The sequence below is a fragment of the Camelus bactrianus genome, chromosome 8, assembly GCF_048773025.1.
Source record: "Camelus bactrianus isolate YW-2024 breed Bactrian camel chromosome 8, ASM4877302v1, whole genome shotgun sequence".
Taxonomy (NCBI): Eukaryota; Metazoa; Chordata; class Mammalia; order Artiodactyla; family Camelidae; genus Camelus; species Camelus bactrianus.
The window spans coordinates 6,774,268-6,800,306 of record NC_133546.1 but is presented as its reverse complement, the minus strand read 5'-3'; the positions used below and the strand labels follow the sequence as shown (position 1 = coordinate 6,800,306).

The window sequence follows — 26,039 nt, the reverse complement described above, 5'->3', positions numbered from 1 at the left end:
ATTGTTACAATCTCTGTGTTACTTATATATCTGAAAAGTGTACTTATCTTGAATTTATTTAAATAGTTTTTGTTTAAACCCATTTTTTTTTTAATCCTGCAGAAACTTTGGTGTTTCACTGTGTTCAGGTTTATGTGATTTCGGGGGAATCATAGCCCCGTTTCTGCTCTTCCGGCTCGCGGCCATTTGGCTAGAACTACCTCTTATCATCTTTGGTGAGAACTCACTCTGCATGCTGTTCTTAAATGCTTTCATCCACGTTCTTTGCCTTAACAGAACCCTGTGATGATGATCAGGTTTGATATTAATGGTATCTATTTACACTTTTTATGACAACTGTTTCAGTTTTGAGGAACCACTCTGATTACAGTGAAATATGGACCGTACATCATTTAAATGTACTTTGTATTAAAGGGTTGTGATGAAAAGTGTTTCACTTAACTTTATTGGAGGTTCTGAGTTAAAATCAAATACAATGAAGCTCGTGTATGATATTGTGGATCATAGCCAGTAATTTTCAGGGGACCAAATAGGACCTTCTGCATGTTTAGAAATAAGCCACAAAACTAATTGTATTGTTTAACGTTCTACATCTCTCAAATCCTATCTCCATTTGCTTTGGTGCTAAGCACGCCGCGCTGAAAGAACAGAGGACACAGAATCCCTTGCACACGCTCCATAATCTCTTTGATGTGCCTTGAGATCATACCCTCCTGCCCACCTCAGTCTTCGCAGAAGGCAAGACGGGATAGAGCCATAGCGTAGGGAGGGACCTTAGGGTAACTCAGGGTGGCGCTTCTCAAGTGCTGTTCCAACCTTTCTGCCTGGACTTCGTCATAGCCTCCTCTTCCCTCCTCAGCAAGAGAGGATGCAGGCTGGCCCTTTTCTCACCTACCTTTCCTCTGCCTCCCCTTCCTGACTCCTGGCAAAGAATGATTTTCATTCATTGCTCAACAGTTTCAACTCCAATGAAAACATCAAGTCCATGAGGGCATACATCCTGAGCAACGCAAACGTCCTTGAGTAGTGTTTGGGACTGGAAAGTCAGCTTCTAACCGTTGACATCAGTGACTTCAATAAAGGATCATTTCAAATGATCTCATGGGATCTGATAAACAAGTGTGGCATTGATTCTGCGGCCAGTACGAGAAAGCAAAGACAGGGCATTGTTCCACAGAGACAGAGTGGTCTAAGGGCCCAGGCTCTCAAGATGGGCAGGCCGGCTAAGCTGGCACTGGCGCTGCGGTGCAGGCCCTCCCTTCAGAGTCTGGCTGGGGAGGGGAGACAGCTGCGTTTGCAAACAGCCAGTCACCTGAGAGCGTGATCAACAAGGGTGCTACACATCCTTGTTGCGGCACAGCACAGGGCTCACCAACCCCCAGAGACAAGGGGAGAAGGTCAGGGGGCAAGGAAGCCATGCCTCGGCTGAGGTCTGAGGGTGAATAGGAATTATCCATGGGACGGTTGTGGGGCTCCAGGCAGCGGGGAGGCCTGGAGTAAGCAGAGGAAGGTGTTCTCTGACCCCCAGGAAGTTAAAGGACAGAGCACGGTGTGTGAGGTGAAGCCTGAAGAGAGGTGAAGCTGCTGTGGGGGCGAGCTGGGGCCAGACGATGAAGGGTCATTCAGACAAGACACAGAAGCCAGGAAAGCAAAGCAAGGATGTATTAAGTGATAGTACACTCTCAGGGGCGAGCGGCCAGACTCAGGTGAGCAGCTGCACTGAGTTTCTTTGGCAAGCTGGTTACATGGGGCATAAAAATGAATGGGCAGAACACCCATTAGGGAGGGAGGGGTTTGTTGATCATATTCCCTGATCTTCATCCCAGCTACACCTCCCCAAGGAGAGGAGGGATTTTTGCTCTTATTTAGTCTGGATCAGAAGTTTCATAGTGTAGGTGCCTGATGGGTACTTCTGATCTGCAAGACTAATTTTATTGTAATGAGGTCATAATGAGCAAAAGGTAACATTTGGGCTCCAGAGAGTCCTGCCTTTCCCCACCTTTCTTTGTCTGCCTCTAGGACCCTTGTCACCCCACATTGTGGAATTTCCTGTCGGTCCAGAGGTTCCTGCTTTTCTCTGTCTGCCCAAGGACCCCATTGTTTACAAGATGTGTGGTTTCCTGCCATTTGGCCTGTGTCCCCCTTTCTCTGTTTATAACTAGCTTTCTGCCTGCTCTAACATTCTCGGATGCACAAAGGGTCTGCTCTTCATCCAAACATCAGCAGGAAGTTGTGGGGAGTTCTAAGCTGGGGCTGACAGTGTTTGATTTGCATTTTAGAAACAGGACTCTGATGGCAGATATGCAAGTGAGTTGGAGGGGGACCATGCTAGTGTGAGATGATGAAAAGAATGTGTAATCAGGCCAGAGAGCATGATGAGTGGGCTCACGGTGATGGCGCTGAGAATTTTAAGGAGTGGATGGACCCCTCGAAATATATTAGAAGTCATATTGGCAAGATGGAGAGATGAACTGAGCAAGGGCCAGAGGGAGCAGGGAGATGGGGTCCCAGGCTCCTGGCTGGGAGAACCACACATGGCGGTGCAGACCACAGTTTAGTGAAGCCAGGGGGCGGGTCTGCCGGAGGACATGGAGGGGTTCTGTAGGGCTGTTTGTCGCACGAGACACCTCTAAAAAATGCAAGTTGAAATTGTGAGAAGATGGGAGGCTTTGATGAGCTGAGTCAGGAGAGAAGTGTGGCCTTATGATAAAAGTTTAGACGCTAACTGGATGTGGATAACCACTGAAACTGTGGGAGTGACCGAAACCCCTGCCCACAGAAAATAGGACTGAGTGAGAAGGAAGAACAGAGTCCAGGATGGAGACCTGAGGAGTGACAGAGCATCCAGAATGAGCTGCATGAGAGGAGGCGGCCGGGGGATGAGAAGGGATGTGGGGGAGCAGGAGGGAAATCAGGAACGTGTGGATGCAGGGGACTGTGGGTAGGTTCTGCCGCCACGTCAGGCAGATCCAGTGGATCTGGTGGTGGCAGCAGCTGGCCACTTGGCTGGAGCAAGGCCGGAGGGGACATTGAGCAGAAGCCAGATTAGAGCAGGTGGAGGGTGCTCACAGTGGTGCTGGCTCCAGCCCACCATGGCCAAGTGTTAAGTTTTCAAGAATTTCTGACCTACTTATTAAACACATCCATCATTAAAAATAGACTATCTAATAGATTAAAAACAGAAGTAGTAAATATTCAAAACTCCCCAGTTCCTCATTCGTCGCTATGTTACTATATCTGGCTGTGAGGTTAGCTGCATCTACTGTACCTCCATCTGCGGTGGAGACACTGGGTGATGGTGCACTGCTCCCCGTCTCCTCAGCACCTCACTCAGCAACCCGGGCTGCTTGTCTGGATGGTGTGCATCCCTGATGGGTGTATTTAAGCCCCAGAAACAGGCAAACACTGTCAATCAGGACTTTATTTTCAGGAAAGCCTGTTGTTACACCTTTCCCGGCACACCACTAGGATATGAAGATGTGTAGAAAATAGGAGAGGATGGCATTTCAAGAGTTTCAGTTCTAAGGAACAGAAGGAGGGAGGATGGCGCCCAGAGGATAAGAAGAGGTTCATGGAAGGCTCTTTAAAGAGGAGAGATTTGAATACATTTTGGTGCTTCCACAAGTGGGTTAACGGTACTGGAGAGAGGGGCTGAGTCCCTCCAGTGAGGACCCCTAAAGGACTCCAAAAGACGCCCTTGGGCAGATGTCAGGACAAGTCTTGCAGTGGAGCTCGAGGTGGGGGGGAGGTGTGTGTGCTGAGGCTCTAGGAAGCTGAGGGGCTCCCCCCCGGCAGCTTCTCTTTCCCCCGTGAGTAGGAGGTGAGGGCTTCTCTGAGTGTTTGGCACTTAATAGGCCCTCAATAAACAGCTGTCAAATGAGTGAGTGAACAGATGTACAAGCGCACAGGGGCAATGGGACCATCCAGGGTTGGAGGGTCATAGACAACACTTGAGACCATGATGAAGGAACACTGGAAGGCTGTTAGGGTGACCGGAGAGCTGCTGCAGGTGAGGCTGGTTCAGGGTAGTGAGGCTGCCAGAGGGAGGGAGGGATGAGAGGGGCTGGCTGTGAGTCCTGGTACCGCAACGCCTTTCCCCTGTCCCGTAGGTATCCTGGCATCTGTCTGCGGTGGTCTCGTGATGCTTTTGCCTGAAACCAAGGGTATTGCCCTGCCAGAGACAGTGGATGATGTAGAAAAACTTGCCAGGTATGGTCCGAAATTCAGCGCCTCCTGAAGAAAGGCAGCATTTCAAACCACCGGGAAAGGATGGTGTTGAGAAAACTGAATATCCATGGGGAAAAAATAATACTGAATCCCTCTCACATCCTAAGCAAAAGAATTCAAAGTAGATGTAAAAGGTTAACGTAAAAAAAAAAATGTCTGAAAGAATATGTTTGATCTTTTTATATGTGATTATGAAGAGGGAAACATTTCCAAATAAGGTGTTAAAACTCACAAGGAATCTAAAGGAAAGGGATTGATGATTTGACAAAGTAGAAATTATTTATTAAAAAAATTTTAATTGAAGTGCAGTCATTTATAATGTGTCGATTTCCGGTGCACAGCACAGTGTCCCAGCCACGCAAAGTAGAAATCATTTAAATGGGCATTGGTAGGCAACTGACTGTGAAAATTATCATATATCCATAAAATAGGTTACTATACAGAGATTAAAATAATTGAAATATATCTATATGGAGTGGCATGGTAAGATTTTCAAGATTGATTACAGAGTGAAAAGTTGCTGAACAAAGTGTTATAGTATTTATTAAAAAATAAAGCCCAGAGCAATCCCTCAGACAGCTGGATGGGAAGCTACATGACAGCCACGACGGTAGATGGACAGACAGATGAGACGTTATGGGTAGACAGCCAGAAGGAAGACGGAGGAAGGAGAGAGCGAAAGAGACTGAGTTGAGGGAAGGGTGTCTAAGTGGTGTGCAGGGAAAGTTAATATCCAACCAACACAGAAACATGAAATACATTTTTTTATAGAAACAAAAATTCACATTACACAAACTCTTTCTAACTCTCTCTGTTTGAAGTCTTTCATAATAAAAAGATAGGAAGAGAGAATTTGGAAATGAGAATGCATAGGAAAAGATCTAAAGTAGTAAAATAAACCTCTGGGAATAGAAATGGCTTGGGGAGAGAATGCAGATGAGACATCAGTTTTATACTCTACAGACTTCTGAACTGTTTGATTTTTTTTTAATTGCAACTCATGGTCTTGTATTATTTGTGAATTAAAAAAATAATTTAATAGCTATTTTAAAAATAAGAAATCAATCTTCTTCTAAACAATGACTTGGAAATTAAGGGCAGGGATCTCTAAATTTTTTCTAAATATATCAAAAAGATCTATGAAAAGACTGAAATGTTAGTAACATTTCTGTTACTAACTCAGGGCAGATTTATTCTTCAGTTGGTAGATTGGGAAGAGAGTAAAAAGAGACTTTTTTTTTCCATTCTTACATATGTGAGCGATTGGTTCATTCACATATGTCATTTCATTTAATAGTCAAAGTGATTTTGTCCAGGTTCTTATCCTCACTTATTTATATACTAGGAGGTCAATGCTCAGAAAGACTTCACAACTTTTACACGCTAGGGCCGAGATTAGTATTATCCGGTGTGCAGGTGTGACTCTGTCATTCGGGGCAGTTTTATTACCTTGCACTGTATCTACTTGACTATCAGTATTTTAATAGTGAGCCTCTCCCCGGTAGGATTAGAAATTTCTCTCTTCATAGCTCCTCTTAATGTGGTATCATCCCCCTCCCCAGAGATGGGCAAGCATTGCTAAGCATCTCATGAGCATTTTACCAGATCTTTAAAATCGATACAGTGATTTCATTGTCCTGTGTCTTGATGCTATTTTGAAAAGTAAGACTGATGAATCATCTCAGAACTTCCCTGAGAAAGCCTTATCGATACCCTCAAAACCAAAGCACTAGCTCACATCCCAGTGGCTGACCCTGACAGGACTGGCCCGTCAGAGGACAGGTGGATATTCGTCCCATGAAGTAACCCAAACAGATTCTTACGCCTGTTTGTAAGTAAACATAGGCTCTTCCTCAACCAAAACTACCTACTTTGGACTCTAAAACAATGCTTCAGGAAGTCTGAGGCAAGGTGGAGATTCTCTGTGAGACGCTGCCATTTTGTAAACCAGAATGAGGAAATTTATAAACAGTATTAAAACTATGTGAAGTCCTCACGAGTGTTACACCTGGGCAGGGTGTCGCTCCATCCAGGAAGGATAAACATCCTGCTGGCTGTCCTGTCACAGACAGTTACTTGGCTTGTATCAGGGTGGGGGGTCCCTGATTGGGTAAGAGTGCCCAGTCCTGTCAGCACAACGGCAGCAACGCTAGCAGGCCAGCAGGACGAAGGGAGGCGGCGTATTCAAGGTGAAACGAAGCAGGGAAAGTGGCGAGAAAGGGAAAAGGACTGTCTCCAAGTCTGACAGCCAGGGAACTTCTCATGGGCCAACGTGTCCTGATGGACCTGTTCGGGGCTGGGATACCCAGGAGAGCATCCCGGCCAGGCCTTTAGGGTCAAAGTAAGACAGAGCTCAGTGCTGACCACTGGTGACCGTGACTGTGTCGTTGGAGCCTCAGGACGTCCAGCTGTCAGTGGTGCCGAGCCCCTGCCCTGCACGGTTGCTGCCCGAGCCCGTGGCTGTGCCCTGGGCCAACACTCCAGCGGGGGACTGGGTTCTTCTTTTTGACTCCGCTCCATTCTCTGCTGCTTGGGCTTCTGCTTAAATAGCAAGAGTGACGTACTCCGTCTTACTCCCCACGCCAGGCAGGGGTCAGGTGTTCAAAGTCATCAGGGAAAAGCAGAGGAAGAGATCTGAGAATGATATGAGACCAGGGCTCTTCTACCAATTCAGTCGTATTAAAATGAGAGTTAAACACCTGGAGGCGATGGCTTTTGGAAGCAAGAGGGCCATGTGAACGGTGTGCAGGGAAAATTAATATCCAACCAATATACAAACCGGGAGAATTAGGTCAACAAAAATTCAAGTTACTCAATCTTTTCTAATTTTTTTCTGTTTGTAACTTTTCATAATAAAAAATGGGTAGATTAATTAATTATGCCTAGTCCCTACTCCTGAGAAAGCATCTGATAAAAGTCCGATTTACCGTGCTGCACGGCAAGCACATTAATTGCATCCTTTAGTTACTTACTCTGGGGAAGAAACGATTTGGCCCTAAGTTACTGAAACCCATTCACATTATCCTTTCTGAAATGGCACTTAACCATTATATCATTTTTGCTTTTTTTTGTTCACATCAGCAGGTCATTTCTAAATCATCTGTTACTGAGTAGAAATTTATAAAGAACTTATGTATTCCATAACGCTTATAAACCACTGCCTCGGATCTGAGAGCAGGTGAAACATGAGGTTGAAGACAGTGATCTTTGTTCCCTTTGAGTTGGGATTTTATGAGCGCTTATGCATGAGTGTATTCGGTCAATAATATTCCGTAGTTGCAGCAAAAAGCCTTCCTTCTAACTGGCTGTCTAATCTTTCATAAGGACTTTCTTTTTTCTCCTTTGTTTTATTAGTCCACATTCCTATAAATGTGGCAGGAAAAGGAAAAGCCAAGTTTCTAACTCTCGCCTTTGAGGCCCCGGCCAAAGACACGGGGACAGAGCTCTGCAGGGGGGCCCCCCGAGGAACCGACGTGCCTTGCAGAGGCGCACGTGTGTCCGTTTCAGCTGTGCGGCTCCCGGTGTTCTTCAGACTTCACAAAGACTTTCAGCCTATCCAGAGTATTTTTATGTAACGTTGGACGAATTAGGGTTTATCATGCTGTCGAAGTTCCTGGGAACATGTTATATGTGGCTGGTTTAGCAAAGAGCCTGTTGTGTGCACAGCTCCTCTGGAAGCTTTTCCTAACATTGGGGCAGGGTCTCTGACCCACTAGGTTGGAGACAGACAAGAGAAGCCCCACCCAGTTCTCACGACAGCTCCATCAAGAATGCAGGCTGCACAAATCAAGGATCTGGGGAAAGTATACAGATCAAGAAACGAAGGCTCTGAACTGAGTGTGCTGGAGATTCCAGGCAGGATGAAGGATGAAGATTTGGGAATCTTGTCAATGAAGAGACTAAGCCCAAGGACCTCGGGCCACATGGCTCTGAGCCTTTGCTTCTTCTTCTCCGCTTGAGTTCCACAAACCCCTGCAGCAGCTGGGGTTGCAGGCATGTCCAGGACTTGCTCCATAAATAAGAATAAATCTGCTGTACAATTTGGGGATGTGGCTCTGATGTAGAAAATCAGGTTTGGTCCTGAAATGATTCAGGATGATTTTGGTCCTCCTTTAGTGGTACCCAGAGCCACGTACTCAGTTTTTTACTGATGAAACCCAGGGGTCATGATTTCATGGGTCTTCAGATTTTAATCATACATAAAGGGATATTGATCTTACATTTGCAAGTTCATTTCTATAATGGTGCCCATGGTCAAGAGTGAAAAAGATGGACAGATCTCATTCAGTCTTGACACTTTTAACTTGTCTTGGGAAGCAGCTTACATTTTAGTTTAAAAGAAACAGCAATCATATCCATGCTTAAAAGAATTAGCAGAAGCTTTATAAGTGACTTTATAGATACTAATAAGGCATTTGATCTGTCTTTTTTGTTATTGAGGCTTTTGAAATGTGGACTTTAAATGCAAATATGCTCTCTTTATGATGTTCTGCTTTATATGTTATATTTGTTATATTTTCAGACTCAGTATGTCTCTTATGCAGAACTGTTTAATGAATTCTTGTGTGTGGACAGGCAAAATGGACGCCAAAGGGAAATCTTGCCAATGAGGAAGAAAATTTCTATGTGAGCACATGATGATATGTACGATGTGTGTGCTCTTCGTAAAGTAAGTTTTCAATCCTTAAAGCTCACCAGAATTGAATATGAATGTTTTATTTCTCAATGAAATAAACACAGTTCTTTGAGGACACACTGCTGCATTCCCCTTTCATTCACACACACTCGCATTTTTGCTTTCTTGGCACTGCTCTTTGCTGTGAGATGACTGTGGTTCCTTGACATGATCACCTTTGAATTGTATTTTGAGTTGACATTTTGGTTCTGGTAACAATAAAAAAATTTTGATTGTCAAGAAAAATCAATTTTCACTCTTTCTCTTCTTTTTGGACACGTGTCACTCACTGTAAAACACTGTCCCATGCAACAGTGTGCTGCATACCCAGACAGCCAACTACTGATGGAAATTAAGAGGTCCACCTTCAACACACGTTCGTTGTTCCTTTGCAGGCTCTTGGCGCTGTTCCTAGACTCGTATGTGACCCTGAATGACATTCAAGACTCTTTGCTGGTCTCGTATCACTCTTCCATTGCCTGGTTTACTTCTCAATATACAACTCTCTGCCCAGCGTCCCCTGTGCTGGGCTCAAGTCAAGTTGTCAGTTACAGATTTCATGCCCAAGAATAGAATTTGTTCTCACGATTCCCCACACACATTGCAGCTTTGAAAACATCCATCTCAGTGCCAGAAATGAAGACACTAAATATGTGTGTCAAGGCGTCTTTCGCTGACAAGGTAAATATATGGGTGACTTACTAGGACCTCTCTATGACCTTACAGCATCTTCATCTTTTATGCAACTCTTCCTTATGAGAAAGGACAAAATCAATAAGTCTGTTAGAGTTATACCATTTAAAATTGGTAGGATTAACAAAGAACGTGAAAACAATGAAAATAAAAAAATTAAAAGAAGTACAGAGTTTATTTTCAGTAAATGTCATAGCTGTATTGCCTTATTATTATGGAATCCAGCAGTCCATGGACAGGAAAAAGTTATCCACAACTATACAAAACAACGTTGAGGCTTGGCAGAAGATGGTAGTTAAGTACAGTGTCTTAGTTTGATTACTGTCAATTATTTCTGAGCATGCTAAATTCCCAACCCATGTTCCAGCTTCTAGAGGTGTGGATTCTTCACTCTGTCTCCCATCCAATTAATTATTTCTCATTATTTCTTCAATCCAAGGAACAAACCTTGAAACACGAACATACACACCAGGCTTATTGGGGCGTGCACAGCCAAGACCCCAAGAAGTGACTCCTTGTAAAATGTATTTGTCCTTCTCGAAGCAAACCAGAGGCCCTCCACTGTCACCCTGTTGCAGAGGGAGGGGAAAAGCCGAGTGAGGATTAAGCGTCCATCCTTTTATCATGGGGTGTCATCCTTCTATAACCCAAATGTCAGTTTCCCTGGCGTTTAAACATTCCATTCCCATCAGAAAGGAACTTACTAACATATCGTTTGAACATCTGCCGTGCTTCAGCACTTAGCACAGTCTATGCAACAAAACCATTTAGTGCTTCCTGGGGGGGGAACCCTTGTGAAAACTGTACTCATCCCTTCCTGCCTTGGGGCTTCTCGTAGGCACAGTAACCCCAAGAGCACTCGTGAAGGAAGTGCAGCTGCCAAACTCCCCTCCCCACTGGAAAGGCCACCATGGGGGTCGCACCGCCAGCGCCCTCGCAGAGACCTGTGGGCCATGGCTGGGATGGGACTTAACTACTCCCTCACCACCAGTCAGGAACTCAGGCCAACAGGAGATGAACTTCAGTCGCTTTAGTCTCTTCTTACCTGGCAACTGTCGGTGCCTCCAGCCAGGTGCCCTGCACAGAGCTCACTGGATCTGACTCTCCCGTCCAGATACTCATACCGATTACACACTTTGTTCTCAATCACAGGGACCTGGGCTTCCTTGAGCGGGCCAGCCTTGGAAGTGCCTGTGTTTAAAAAGATTAAAGAAATGGTTACTGGATGAAAAACACGTCCACAAGGAAACCTCTAGAACAACAGGGCAGCAATGACAGATCTCTTGTTTGTCTGTGAGGTTGGATGGAGAACTCTTTCTTTCTTTTTCATCCTTGAAAGTGTAAACATTATATAAGATCTCCTGTTCCCATGACCTAGACTTAATTAATCTGGGCTTCGTTAGGGGGAGTTTGAGGTTCGTTTTTTAAAACTATAAAGAAATTTTTAAAAATTTATTTTATTTTACTTTGGAGAGGAGGTCAGTATGTCTATTTATTTATTTGTTATTAGTTTTGTTTTTGTTTTTAATGGGGGGACTGGGAATTGAAGCTAGGACCTCATGCATACTAAGCATGTGCTCTACCATTTGAGCTATACCCCATCCCCCTCCGAAGAAATGTATTTTTAATCCAGAAAGAGAGATTAACTTTACTGCTACCATTTGATACGTTATTGTCTTTCAGGATTTTTATAGGATTTTTTTTTACTACTTATATCATATCATAGATTTTTTTCACACAATGTTACAGCTTAAGGGCTTCTCTAATACTGCAATCTTTATAATCAGTATTTTAGTGGGGACTGACTGCTTGCTGAGTTTGGGATTTCCTTTTGGGGTAAGGAAAGCGTTCTGTAAAGAGCGGTGATGGTTGCACAATGTTGTGATTGTATGAAATGCCCCTGAACTGTATACTCTTCAAACTAGTTAAAAGAGTAATTTCATGTTATATATATTTTACCACAGTATAAAAAAAAGAAGAACTATCATTTACTGAGAATTAACGTTTTCAGGCACAAGCTCATTATGTGGTATATCTTATTTAATCCTTACAACTGTCCTGGGACATAAGCACTTTTGTCATTCCTCTTGTTCAGTTAAGGAAACTGAGCCTCAGGAAGGGTGTGTAGTTGGCCCAAGATCACCCAGCAAGTAAGTGGCAGAGCTGGGATTTGAACCCAGGTCTGCAACGTCACTGCCCAAATTCTTCACCACCATGCTCACTGGCTTCTAGAGTTGCTCTCAATGTATCACACCTTTATTCATACAGTTTATTCTTATCCCTTATTTTCTCAAGTCTAAGTTCCCAGGAATTATATAGACATATTTATGGCTCCCAATAACATTGGCAAATATATTCTAAACGTCTGTGACAGCGCAAAATGTCACAAGGAAAAAACTCGCTGCACAACACCCTTCTAAGTGTGTGGTTTCTAATATTTTTTAAATATTTACTAATGTAATAGGTGGTATTGTCCTAATTCATTTTCTAGTTTACATTTCTTTTCCAATTAGGGACAGTAAACATTCTCCCACATTTTTGCTTTACTCACTGTGTTTCTTTTTTTGTGGGGGGAAAAAAACCCTGCTTTTTTATTTTGGTAAATTGAAATAGAATCCTTACAAAATTTCAAGAAGAAATGATGTTCCCCAGATGGACATCCCCAGGCATATCTCAGTGTTTTCACAAGGAATCCAGTTTTCCAATTTTGTAAGCCCAGCTTTCATGAGTTTTGCAAAATCTTTGCTTTGCCAGGATGGCCCAGCCAAGAAATAAAGAATTATTTCTTCGCCAAAGACTTTGAGTACACTTGGGAAATTGTCTTGAGCTCAGAAGACTTACACTTGATCTGGAGCGGACAGGAGCACCTAAGAGGACCACCATGGGGAAGGAGGGGCTTGTCCCTGTCCTGGCCGGGCAGAGCCACTGCGGAGGAAGTTCCTGACCACAGAAGAACTGGGTGGTGGGTGCATTATTTAAATTGAGTATATATGTGGAGGGAGCAGCATTCTCAAAAATGTTTGCTAAAATTAATTTATTCAAGTGTCCTGTACTTAATCTGCTTTCTGAGCCAGGCAGATATTCTGATGCTGGGGACAAATCCACTGCTGACGAAGGGAAGTGGTTGTCGTCTGTGCAGAGGTGCTGCCACCCTGTGGCCACAGAACAGATGGCACTTCTGAGGGTCTGAGGCTGAGGGGGACCTAGGGACCCGATGGGCCCGGGGAGGAAGAAGCAGGTCCCTGAAAGTGCCCCACGATTGCTGATGAGCAGCTGGCCTGAATGACCCCCTTGGCATCAACAACTTGCGTTTGCACATGGAAGTCAGGGAAAGTCTTGAGACTGAAGGGGAGAACCTGACCTCACACGGAGAACTCTTATTTGATGTCATTATTGACGTATAGAAAATTGGTAAACAGATCTGGCTCATGTTTGGTGATTCCTAGTCCAATGAATACACTGAGAATCATTCTCTCAGTTAGACATTCAAAGGAGGCCTGGAAAGACAGGGGAGCCCAGTGCAGGATGGTGGTTAGAAAAGTGTGGTGGTGGGTGGTGGGTGAGACAGGAAAACAGTGAATGGGCCTTGGGGTCTGGCAGGCCTGGGTTCCACTGGGGCTCAGCTACACATAGGCCATGGGATGTTTATTGATGATAGTGATAGTGGTGATGATGGGGAGGGTTGGGGGTTAATCATGATGGTGATGGTGATGATGGTGACGGTGAAGATGATGCTGAGATGGTGGTGGTGATGGTAATGATGGTAATGGTGCTTGTGGTTGTATAAGAAGCACAGGAGCTGCTAAAATACCATCTCCAAAGCACTGAGCACTTCATATACATTGTCTATATCCTCACAGTGAACTTGTAGGGTGGTACAGATGAGAAAACTAATTTCCCAGTGTCCATGGTAGAGCCAGGACTCATACCCAAATCTGTATAATTTTAAGTTCGTGCTTTAATCAGTTAGATACTGTAGAGAACATCTGTTGGTTTTCTGGCTCTCGAGTAGCCTTTCACCTACATCCCAACATCCTGTGGAGGGTTCCAACCTTGTGGGTGTGTGTGGTTCTCTCGGGCGCAGGTGACACAGGTTTGATCAGTCAGTGATTGGTTCGGGGGCGGGGAGTGACCCATCAGACCTATCAGAGCTGGGCGGACTTTGCCAGCCCCTGGGGAGCAGCCGCCTTTATTCCTCTTTGTAGAGCAGTGGTACCTGAGCCACCAAGGATGTGCCTTTTGTGCCCATGAACGGCGCCTTCTGCGGGGTAGGAGAGGACGTGGACCTGGGGACATCATAAGTGCCAGCAGAATTTGCAGCTTGCAAAGAATTTTCCCTTTATGTATTGGATTTTCTTTCGTCTTTTTTTTTTTTTTAACATGTTTGAGATTTTTGAGGGGGGAGAAATTAGGTTTTTTACTTATTTATTTGTTAATGGAGATACTGGGGATTGTGGATCTCGTGCATGCTAAGCACGTGCTCTACCACCGAGCTCCACCCTCCTCCCGCATTGGGTTTTCTGCCACTTGCAGAGTCGTGCAGGAAAGAGTGCAGCCCATCGTTAACAAGACTCAGCTGCACGTGGTGCCTACTGCACACATTTGCATCGTTTCCCTCACACAGCCTTGCAGCCCACTTTCCAGATGAGGAAACAGGTTCAGAAAGAGTTTGTGACTTTTCTCTGGATCTGCAGTTCCTCAGTGGGAGTCGGGGCTCTGATTCAGGTCCATCTGCCCCTCGACCGGCGGCGGGGCCCGCGGTCCCTGCTGCTACTGCTCTGCACCTTCTTTGAGCCTCAGATTCCTCATTTGCAAAACTGGGGAAAAAAATATCCAACTCACAAGGGTTTGTAGCGTTTAAATTTTTTTAAATGCAAAATATTGGAGCAGCCCGGCACATCCCCAGGGACTCGTCCTTTGCCAAGTTCCCCCTTCCTTCCCCTCAAGGCTCACAGACTCCAAGTGCAGAAAGGGGGACCATGGGAAACCCAGGAGGTGAGGTTTTAAAAATAGTAGGTAAAGTGCAGAAAGAAGGAAGACAGTTTTGAAATGAACAAGACTAATAGTTTTTAACCTTTTTTTTAAGCCACAAAACCTTTCTTAAAATGAAAGCTTATGCAAAAGACTAATACGAGAACACAATTTGAAACCTCTGATTTCACCAGTGAGGGCTTAGATGCCAAGAGGCACAAAGAGGTGAGGTGACTCATCCGGTCTGCCCCGCTAGTGGAGAGCCGGAACTATTTTCCAGGGCTCCTGACCCCCACTCCGGTGCCCTCCCTGACACTTCCAAGAAAGTGAGGCAGAGATCTGGAACATTCTTTCAATGTTCCTAGGACTGAGTCTGAAGGATATAGTTATCATGATGCTGATAATATAATGCGGGCCATACTGCAAAGAGAAGACCGGATTCTCACAATGTAGCGCAGGTGCTGATATGGGACCTTGCATGAATGTTTCCTCCCTCACCCCCACCCTATCGACCAGGGCCAAACCCCATCCTGGAACTGGGACCTTTTCTTCTTTCCCCCAGCTGTCTGTCTGCCCCACCACCAAAGCGTCTCCACACAGACACCAGACAAGTGGTACTTGAGGAGACCACTTTAACTACAATTTTTGTTGCTGTTTTGCACCATGTTTGGGAACTCTGCTTGGTTAACTGCACATAAAAAATAATCTAACCCCGTTAATTTGTAGCTTGTGTCAAAACCCGGCTTACCTGCGGCCACAATATTAACATTGAATTTATGGGCTAAGAGTCTCAGAGAAACACTGCCCCTCCCTGATCTGTGCCCCTTGGTGATTGATTGTGGAGACACAGGCAGGTGCCCAGACATAGTCAGGAGGGAGTGTACCTCATTCACTGATAGAACTTTGTGCAAATGCTCATTTTCTCATATAGGCTGCGGGTCAAAACCAATTCACTATGTGAGTCACAGAACTTCTCTTACCTTGGGTTTCTCCCCAGCCAGTGATGTAACACACCGTCTGGTCAGCAACCACGTAATTTGGGGAAGGCAGACAAGCTGGGATTACCTTGTCAGTGATAATGGCAGGGCTGAAAGGAAAACATCAAAAGGTACATTTGAGATGCTCAGCATCACTAATTATCAGAGAAATGCAAATCAAAACTGCAGTGAGATATCACCTCACACTGGTCAGAATGGCCATTGTCAAAAAGTCCACAAATAATAAATGCTGGAGAGGGTGTGGAGAAAAGGGAACCTTCCTACACCATTGGTGGGAACATAGTTTGGTTCAGCCACTATGGAAAACAGTATGAGGTTCCTTAAAAAACTAAAACTGGAACTACCATATGATCCAGCAATCTCATTCCTGGGCATATATCCAGAGAAAACTCTAATTTGAAAAGACACATGCACCCCAGTGTTCATAGCAGCACTATTTACAATAGCCAAGACATGGAAACAACCTAAACGTCCATCAACAGATAGCTGAATAAAGAAATTGTGATGTATTTATACAATGGAATACTACTCAGCCATAAAAAAGAATGAAATAATGCCATTTGCAGCAACATGGATGGACCTAGAGATTATCCTATTAAGTGAAGTAAGTCAGAAAAAGAAAGACAAATACCATATGATATCACTTATATATGAAATCTAGAAAAAGGATACAAATGAACTTCTTTACAAAACAGAAAGAGACTCACAGACATAGAAAAAGTTACAGTTTCCAAAAGGGAAAGAGAAAAAGGGATAAATTAGAAGTTTAGGATTAGCAGATACAAACTATTATATATAAAATAGATAAACAACAAGGTCCTAATATATAGCTCAGGGAACTACATTCAATATCTTGTAATAATCTATAATGAAAAAGCCCTTTCTTTCCTTTCTAGAATATCCAAATACCCGAGGGAGTCACTTCTCAGTTTACGGACCCAGAAAACTTGGGAAGTGTTTCTGACCAAACCCAGCAGAGCCCCACTTGGACTCCTGACGGCCGGCCTTGTGCTGCTGGCCTGGCCAGCTCATCACTGTCGGCTGCATCCCTGTCATCTGGAACCCATCAGGCACATCTGATGTCCTCCGTGTGCCTTGTTGACCGTCCCGAGTGTGCCTGTTCTCAAAGCAGCCGTCTGTTTAATAGTGGTCTCCACCCGGACCTATTTCCATGTACCATTAACTTTAAGTGCCATAAACAAATGTATCATTTCATCAGGCCGAATAATAAAATGCCATTTCATTAGGAAACATAAAATGAAAGATAAGACGAAGATGAATTTGCTCTTGTGAGTGTGTGTGTCTACACTGCCTTTTTTCAAGTGCTTTGAAATACATAATCTCATTTGATTCCCCCAAATATATTGTGTTGAAAAGAGAACATCAACATAGAATAACTGAATGAATCTCTGCTATGGGTGTGTGTTAGCTGACTGGGGAACATGCAGTGAGAGAGTTTTCAGGGGAACCCTTGCACCTCACTCTTTTTCAACTCACTCTTCTTCCACATGAGGAAACTGAGTCCTGGGGCCTCTGCTACGACCACAGCCAGTAGGAGGCAGACGGGGCTGAGCCAAATTTTCTCACTGGAAGGTCAGTATTCTTCCCAAAGCCCCACTTCTTAGGGCGGAGACCACCAATGAGCCAGTACCTGCTCAGCTTCAGCAAGGCGATGTCCGCCCCCTGGGGCCCTCGGAACAGCTTGGACACTTCCAGTTCCTGAACGTCCGCTTCAAGGTTGACTTCTTGGTGTGCGCCCAGGATGACCTTGTATGATGTCGGCCTTGAGGACCTAGAGGAGATGATGACATTCGGAGCAGAAGACGGGCCAGCCCTTTGTCAGGTGTGCTCTCTGGGCCATAAACGGATGTCTTCTCCCCGCTCGACTACTGACAATCAGAGACCTCTGAGTGGCAAAACACCAAGTTCACGGTTTACCTGAACCTGGCTGTCAGGAATGTTCTCGGGGCTGCTTTTGGCCTGACCACAGGGGAGGATGATACCAACACTGAGGTCAGCACAAGGACAGACACCCACACTGGGCACCCTGGGGAGGCCAGTGCCCGTGAGGGGAATGGCTCTGTCCTGCCAGCTACCCAGGTCTGCAACCTGCCAGAACTGGGTCTGTCTTCTTCATTCTCTCTAGAAACACCACCTTGGCTCTAATCCAATGGCCCTGGCAATTCTGCCTCAGCTCCTTCACATCCACTCCTTGGTCCCTAGTGTCACTGCCATGGAAGGAAGGAAGGAAAGGGAAGAGGAGGGGAAGGGAGGGGAGAAGAAAGAAAAAAGGGAGGGAGGGAGGAGGCAGAAAATCTTCAAGGCAAGTAAGTCTTGGGGTCTGGTGTCCCCTAAACATACCTCTCCAAGCAGTGGGTAGCAGTCAACACCCACTCTGGGGATATTAAAGTCCCTCCACAGAAGTGCTTTAGAAATCTAGAAGGAAAAAGGCCAGGATTTTAGTTCAAATCTGATTACTTAGTCCACAGAAAGCCAGAAAGAAGAGTTCACTCTGTTTGGTAACATCAGCTGTTCCCAAGGACAAGGCTACCAGCTTATCACCAGGATGGCAGGAGCCTTAAGTTGTGCTCCCAGATTCTCCACTAAGACAGGCTGGGACCTGGCACCTGGGACCCCAGGCTGCAGTGCTGGCACCTGGACAAAGTTTCCTTGAGCAACAGAATACAAAGAAACTATAAGGGACTAAAAATAACTCCATATATGTGCAGTTGGGGCAAGTTATGAACAAGATACAAAAACACCAAAAACCCAACTGCCGTTTCTGAGGTGTCGGGAGCAAAAGCAGGGCACTGTGCATGACCTGTGCACACAGCACCCCCAAGGGGACGGGCAGACTATTAAGCCGGCCCTCCGGCCCCGCCCCGGGCCTGCCCCGCCCCTGGGCCTGCCCCGCCCCTCATCCCATTTAAGGGGCCAGCTAGGGAAGCTGTTGTTTGCTTTCACTCCCTGTGCTGCAGCACGAGTCCCAGGAAAGCCTTGCCTGAAGTTCTCATCTGGCCTCGTATCAATGTCTATTGACTAAGGAGTCCAAGAACCCCGGGCAGAGCACCAGGGGCTCACCCACATGGCTCCGCAAGGCGGCTGCGGCTCAGGAGGGGCCTCGCCACAGAAGGGCCAGTCCACGCAGCTCCAACAGGAGGCCCATATCCCTAGCTTTGACCCTTAGCCCTGAACTCCAGCTCCATGAGGTCCCTTCCATTTCTCTTTGTGGTGAGTCATTCTTCATGGGGCCAAATGTGATTGACAGGCATCTGCTAGTTTACCTGAGAAAGTTCGTTTTGGGGGATACTCCCTAAACCATTTACCTTATAGGACAGCTTAGTCACGTGGTAGCTCAGAAAGCTTGTGTGAGCCACTTGGAAGCCCATCTTAATGAAAGGGACACTAACAGTGGAGTGAAGGGTAGCTGGCCAGGCAATTATCAATCAGGAAGGAGACCACAGGGCAGCTTGGGAAAGAGGGGATTTGAAATGCATGAAAGGTAAAGGCTCTATATAGCAATGAGTTACTAAATAACAAGGCAAGGCAAAGAAAAGCCAGCTCAATCACAGAATGAAATATACTGGAACCAAGTCTACCAGAGGCATCTCACCAGCGCAGGGCGGAAGACCACTGAGCGCGGAGATGGAGTGAGAGCATGCGCACTGGTGCGGAAAAGCGAGGGGACGCACCACCAAGAAGCAGATGAGCCTGCTTCCCTCCGTGTGTGCTTTGGATGGGATACCCGGGAAAACCGAACTTGTTAAAGGCGAGTGCCACTGAAACGGTTATCCGAATCGTCTGGGTACCAGAGCATTCATTCCTAAATGATGGCGCTCGTGAGCTGTCCTACACTGAAAGAGACGTGTTTGCGAACACGTGGGCACCCTTTGGTTAAATTCAGTAATTCACAAAACTGAAAAAGAAAGAAATATGACTCTGTATCTATGAAATTTTACTGATAATTTTACCTTTCCTGCCCTCCACACACGTGTCTCATTTCTAAAATATCCCTTTCTCTTCCTTTTACAAAGCAACAGTAAAGAGCTACATAAACCCCTGGGGCCGCTTCCATAATTTTCCTGCAATATTGGAACTTAGTGTAAATGTCTACATTTACAAATTTTGATGACAGTTGCCCAAATCAAGGAAAAGGTTCTAATTCTGGCTATTTTCAAACTGAAGAATATAGAAAAACATTTTTTTAATGTTATAGTTTTCCTTCCTCCTTAGCAGAACTTAGAGGCAGGTGCTGATACCCGAGCTGTGAATATTTAGTGTGAGTGTAGAAAAGTTTTGCAGGGCTTCCACAGAAGGATGGATAAATTGTTTCTGGAAACGATGTTACCTTGTTCGAAGGCTGACTTGCCAGGGCCAGGAATGTGGGTTGGACACACACCCGCCTACGACCCTTCCAGAACATTTCTTCGGCTCCACCTTGGGCTTTCCACAGTCAAATGAAGAGGACACTGAGGCACAAAGTGGGGAAAAAGTTGCATTTGAAGACATGAAAGAGAACAACTCATGATAAATCCACGGCTCCTGGCCAAAGCACTGAATTTTTGACATCTCAAAGCCCAGACGAAATAGTAGAATCATAAGCATCTTTTGGAATATTTTTTCTAAGTTTCAAAAGTGGTAGTCAACAACACAGAACCCTCTGCTTTCAAGAAAATAGGAGTATTTTTTTTACCTGTTTTCTTGGGGAAGTGATTAAATGAATTGGTAAGTTAGGCATTAGAATGAAAGCTTTTCAGAGAGGAGCTTGACCAACACAATTGTTATTCTGATTTGATGTAATATATCTAGAAGGGGGGAGGTATAGCTTAGCTGGGGAATGCCTGCCTAGCATGCGCAAGGTCCTGGGTTCAATACCCAGTACTGTACCTCCATTAAAATAAATAAATAAATCTAATTACCCCCCCCAAAATCAACAAAAATGCTTTAAAAAGAAAGTAATAAAATATATCTAGAGACTGTATGATTGTCACGGTCGTCATCTGAACCCTGTGAAGTTTACTCAGCACCATAGTTGTCAGCCCCGTTGAAAGGCACTAAGAATATTCTTTTTAAATGTGAATCTCTGTGTGTGCACGTGTGTGTATGTGGGTAGCAAGGATAACTGTACTCAACTGAAATAATGCCTTCTCTCAGCCGGCTTCACCACAGCTCTTTCAGGGAGCCTTCCGAGACTAACCCAGTGCCAGGGAGATGACGTCTGCTCACTTGCCTTTACTCTCTATTCACCTCCTACCTGCTTGCCCTCTCCACCTGGCCTGCAGGGTTCTGGAGGTTAGGGCTAGTGCCTCACCTTTGGTACCACTCACTAATGTCTAGAAAAAATCAGGGGCGACACAGGGTGTTCATAGAGTGCTTCTCCATCGTCTGGAGCCCTTGAAGGTCTTCGAAAGTAGAAGCATCAGTCATTGTTAATAACAGTATTACAAGGGGAAACTTTTTGGTCTTAATCAACCAGAGATTCTATTCTCTAGTGAATCTGGAACCTGAATTTTCCTAATACCTTTCCATTTGTCTTAGCCTATTCTGAGACTCTATATATAGAAGTTTTTTTTTAAGAAACATACAATATAATGAAATCCTACTCACTAACTCTGACCTTAATTTCTGTTACTGTACCTTACATGGAGTAGACTTAACATAAATATACTAAGAAAAGAATAACTACAGAGATTACAGTACCCTGGTCTTATTATTCAAAACAAAACTGAAGTTCTATTTCTTTTAAATTACTTATTATTTGTACTGATTGTGTTGGTGGAATTGAAATAAGTTACTAAATCAATTAACAAAAAAGTATAATTTTAAATAAATGAATATAAGTAAATAAATAAAATGATGTTTAAAGTGGGCCTCTTTCAATTTTTAAAGTTAGTATTAAAGGGAAAAACCATACCATCCCTTGGTAAAATTGAGCAACAGAACCCTGGCCTAAAGAGAATATGGTTCTGATTTCAATTTGTTTTCTTGTGCTTCTACTTGTGTGCAGTTTGCATGGTGCCATTTATTTTAATAACACAGGATGTTCACACAAATTGTTCAGGTGAGTTGCTTATATAAGTTTATGTGTAAACTAAAAAGTTAATCAATGGTACTTTTTCATTTTAAAGATGAATTTTTCTTGTGAATTATGCATAATGTAAAGTTCAGAAAATTACTATTAGGAAATTTCTCACTTAAATAAAGGAAATCCAAAATCTCCCAGGGAGTGAGCAATAATTAAAAAGAGAGAGCGAGAATGAAAATAACCTTAATAGACCAAGTCAGACCTCGAAGAGATTCCACATTCTGAAAAATCTGAATAAAATTAGAAAAAACACGCAGGCACACACACAGTAATTCCCTTAACCTTTTAAGCCCTGACCTGACGTAATGAAGAACTGTGATTTGAGATTTCATTCAATCTACTCATTCAGCAAATATGTATTCAAATATATAGAGAGCCTGTCTCTATTTAGACATTGCTCTAAACACTAGAAAGAAGGAAACAGCTGAGGTCTGTAATCTTTACATTCTAATGGGTGGGGATGTGAGAAGATGTGGCACTGGAGGATTCCGCTGAGGCCCCAGAGATGCGGTGGGGGGGCGGTGTAAGACAAACCCCTGCGTGCAGACTTCAAGGCAAGCGGCCTCTTCTACAGTCTGGCATCCTCACCCAAGTCAAGGATGTGAAAGAATCGGGTTCTTATTGATGGAAGAAAGAAGAAAGAATGGAGAGAAGGTTTTTTCCCGTGGACCATGAGGTCACCCACTTCATCACAATGTGGGCGTGTGATCACTTGGTCTGATCTTGAAAACTATTTCCTGGGGAAGGTGGGGCCCCAGGCCTGATTCACACTTGAGAAGCCCACAGAGCCCCGCGGCAGGTGAGGGCTGCACCTCAGATGTTCCTGCGCTTCCCTTCCACGGGAATCAAAGGTGCATGAATCCCAGGCACAGCTGTGGGGCAAGAATATCAGGCTTTGTGACAACTTAAAGGCAACCTGGCCAAGCGGGCAGCCTATCCAGGGTAGACTGTCCAGGTGGGAAGGGGCAGAGCTGAAGAGCAGGAGTGATGAGCAGCAGGGAGGCCCTGACCCCACCCAGGGAGGGCCACCAAGGGAGCTTCTGCAGAACAGAGAAAACACCCACTGGAGAACGAGTCAGCTGTAAACTCACCTGAAGGCCAGAGAACACAGTAACGACAACCAAGCAGCATCTTTCCTGTCACCTGGCTTCTCCCTCCACCCCCTGCTTTACTCAAGAGTGTGGCCCCAGGCTCATAACCCCTTCCCCAGAAACCCCTCCCCAGCCACCTCCAGATGTGGACTTAAGTGCCTCTGCAGAGTCAGCCTCTCCCCTCCAGCTCTGTCCCTCCACGGGCCAGACCCTGGCGCACACCCTCAAACTGTGCAAAGGAGAAGTCCAGGCTGATTACGGGGAGCCAGGGCCGATGCCGTCTGCAAAGATGGGTCAGCAGGAAGAGAAATAGGGACCCAGTCACAGTGCTTTGCCTTGTTGTCCAGACCTACCCATGGATTTGTCATCCCCAACTTTTTAGAACTAATGTCCACTCCTCTTTCCCTGATCCAAACTTCTCGTTCCCTAGAAAAGTCTCAGACAAATGAGGAGAGAGCCCAGATAAGCTTTCTGAGTTGTCTGGCTAATGAATTGTCATCGTAGGACAAAGGGAAGTTGGGGCTTAAGAAAGAGCTTCATTTCTTCTCATTAAATTCTTAGGAGAACAACGTGCACATTTACAACGCACATTATACGTTTAGCTGTTTCCTGCTATTTGTATTTTCTTTCTTACTTCTCAGCTGCTGAAAGGGAAAGTCATCCTATCTGGGTGACTGTAAGTTTGGTCTTCGCGCGCCCCATGCCAGGCATCGGAGAGCTCAGTGGAACTGGCGGGAGACTGATTAGATTACCTCTGATCTTGCTCTTTTGGAGGTTGTCCTGTTTAATTTAAGGTGACGGAGGGTCAGGGAGAGCCTAACCAACAGAGCTGAGAGTAGGAGAGATTCAAGAGGGTCATGAAAAGGGGCTCAGGGGGAGAGAGCGCCCTCTCCTGCCCAGACGCACTCAGCCCAGACTCTTGTCGTGCAGACCCATATTAAAGAGGTGATGTTGCATTTATTTAGAAGTCATTTCTTTCCAAAAAAAAAAAAAAAAAAAAAGAAGGAGGAGGAGGAGGGGAAGGGGAAGAGGAAGAAAGGGAAGAAAGAAAAGGAAAGAAAGCGACTTACCACACTGAGGGACATCACAGTAGTCAAAAAGTTTCAGTGGATTTGTTGTGTAGCACCAGGGGCCATTGACGTCTCCATCAGGATTACGGCAGTACTGAAAAAAGAGGCAGGTGTACAGGGGGTGGCACACACGGGGGCAGTAAGGGAGAGGCTGTGTCCTGAGGCACAGACATTTATTTCGCTGCTGTCCCTAGAAGATGAAAGGTAGCGCCCCTTCGGCGGGGGTTGGGGACAGGGTTATTTTCCAGGCTGCTCATGCAGCCTCTGACTCAGCGTATGCCATCGGTCATGTCTGCTCGTTCAGAAGGAGCCCCAACCTTGAGGCTACTCCGCTGGAGAAAGAGTGAAGACGCTGAAGGGTCTTGAGGTAGAGACTGCACAAAGGCAGGCTGTGTCCGTGGAGACCTTAGGGATGCAGCAACAGAGGGCTGTGGGCGTGCTTGACTCGCCTCACCCCTGGTTCACTGCCGTCTTCTACTCAACGACGCCTTTTGCTCTTGCTTCGGAATTGCTTATTCCCCTGGACTGTGCACCCTCCATGGGTCAACCATGGAAAGACCATGTCTCCTTTTTCCTTCCCTCAACATCCCCACTCCCAAAGGAAACTGTCCCAGAGAGAGTGTGAGACTAGGGAAACCCTACTGCATGGAGCCCTAATGGCCCATCCAATTTTTTATTAGAAAAATCCAACTAAAATGTCATGAATGTCATCTTTGATCATCAGAACCTGGAGGACAAACACTGGGAACTATAAACAGCACCTAATAATAAAAGCCGGCAGGAAATGTCGCAGACAGAACTGAGAAAAAATGGAGGTCAGCTGGCCGGTTCTCACTGCACCTCCCACGCTGAGCCTTGGGCCCCTGAAACTCCTGAGTGTCTTCCCCCAGCCCCACACCAAAGCTTAGTCAGGCTGAAAAAGAGAAAGACAACTACCATACGATATCACTTATATGTGGAATCAAAAAGACAGACACAAGGGGCAAGATAAAGCTCAAGTGGTAGATCTCCTGCTGAGCATGCACAAGGTCCTGGGTTCAATCGTCAGTCCCTCCTCTAAAAATAAATAAATAAACCTAATTACTTCCCCTCCCTAAAAAAAAAAAAAAAAACTAAAAAAAAAAAAATTAACTTATTTACAAAACGGAAACAGACTGACATACATAGAAAACAAACTGTGGTTACTAGGGGGAAAGAGTGAGTGGAGGGATAAATTAGAAGTTTGGGATTTGCAGATACAAACTACTGTATATAAAATAGATAAGCAACAAGGTCCTACTGTATAGCACATGAACTCTATTCAGTATCTTATAATAACCTATAATGGAAAAGAATCTGAAAAGGAATATGTATGTATAACTGAATCAGTATGCCGTACATCACAAATTAACACACATTGTAAACTGACTATTCAACAAAAAGCTCAGCAGGCTGACTTCCTGCAACACAGGGTCAATTCGGTTTGCAAAGACTGGTCAACAAAAGACGAAACTGAGCCCAAACCAAAGCGGCTTACATTTTTTTCCAGGCCTGCCCGTGGGTTTGTCTCTGGAGTGAAGATGCGGTGTCTGTGGGGCTCCTGGGCAGCCCACTCCTGGCAGGGGACGCCGGCCACCGTGGTTGCCTTCTTGCCCCGGTATCCTTTCCCATTCCCGAGCATGCAGTCTGTGGGGAGGAGAAAACGGCAGTCGCGGGGCACCACCCGGACCCAGGACCGCGGGAATAAGCGCAGTGCTAGGTCTCCCTGGTGGCCGACTGTCGCTCCCTCGGAGCACCGGCATGCGGAAGACTCCAGAGGGCGCTGCCAATTGTAACAAGTTAGCGGAAACACTGCTCAGAAATAATCGCACACCGAGATGTCAGAAGGGGAACTTCGGCTAGGACACTAACGTAACCAATTCTATAACGAGCTGAGCGGTCAGACAGACGCAGCTGGGAACTGTTCGATGACTCCTGAACACCTCAGTCTCAACAAGGATGGAGAAAAAGAGAGCAGATTGAAAAAGATTTTAGAAGAAATATTATTTTGGCCAGAGCTGTGCTTTGAGTTTTGGGATGAGAAGGGTAATAAAGAGATGACTAGAGACCCCTTACCCCAGCTTGTCTATCATCTCAGGCGTTGGGGATGGGGGCTTCAGTGGGACCCCTAAAAGAACTTGATGGGGGGCCCAGTACACAGTGCTCTGATGGCCACTCGGAAAACCCACAGAGCAAAAGCTGGGCCAGCTG

At 45.3% G+C, this 26,039-nt stretch overlaps 2 protein-coding genes across 4 annotated transcripts in view; one reads left to right on the top strand and one right to left on the bottom strand.

The window, feature by feature from the left end:
* The window catches only part of SLC22A3 (solute carrier family 22 member 3), an 86,969-nt gene extending 77,817 nt beyond the window's left edge, over positions 1-9,152 (top strand). For both annotated transcript variants that reach the window (XM_074368049.1, XM_010965783.3), the window contains exons 9-11: positions 103-215; positions 4,110-4,209; positions 7,582-9,152. In XM_074368049.1, coding sequence (XP_074224150.1) covers positions 103-215; positions 4,110-4,209; positions 7,582-7,642 — 274 coding nt within the window. In that variant the 3' untranslated portion in view covers positions 7,643-9,152. The remainder of the gene's footprint in view (positions 1-102; positions 216-4,109; positions 4,210-7,581) is intronic.
* Positions 9,153-9,751: 599 nt separating this feature from the next.
* LOC105077372 (plasminogen) overlaps positions 9,752-26,039 on the bottom strand; it is a 41,328-nt gene continuing 25,040 nt past the window's right edge. Inside the window, exons 12-19 of one of the 2 annotated variants that reach the window (XM_010965781.3) lie at positions 25,327-25,475; positions 23,811-23,904; positions 19,913-20,033; positions 17,926-18,000; positions 17,216-17,356; positions 15,547-15,653; positions 10,641-10,786; positions 9,752-10,164 (exon numbers count right to left, since the gene is read on the bottom strand). In XM_010965781.3, the coding sequence (XP_010964083.2) occupies positions 10,003-10,164; positions 10,641-10,786; positions 15,547-15,653; positions 17,216-17,356; positions 17,926-18,000; positions 19,913-20,033; positions 23,811-23,904; positions 25,327-25,475 (995 nt within the window). In that variant the 3' untranslated portion in view covers positions 9,752-10,002. The remainder of the gene's footprint in view (positions 10,165-10,640; positions 10,787-15,546; positions 15,654-17,215; positions 17,357-17,925; positions 18,001-19,912; positions 20,034-23,810; positions 23,905-25,326; positions 25,476-26,039) is intronic. The other variant, XM_074368048.1, reaches the window with a different exon arrangement.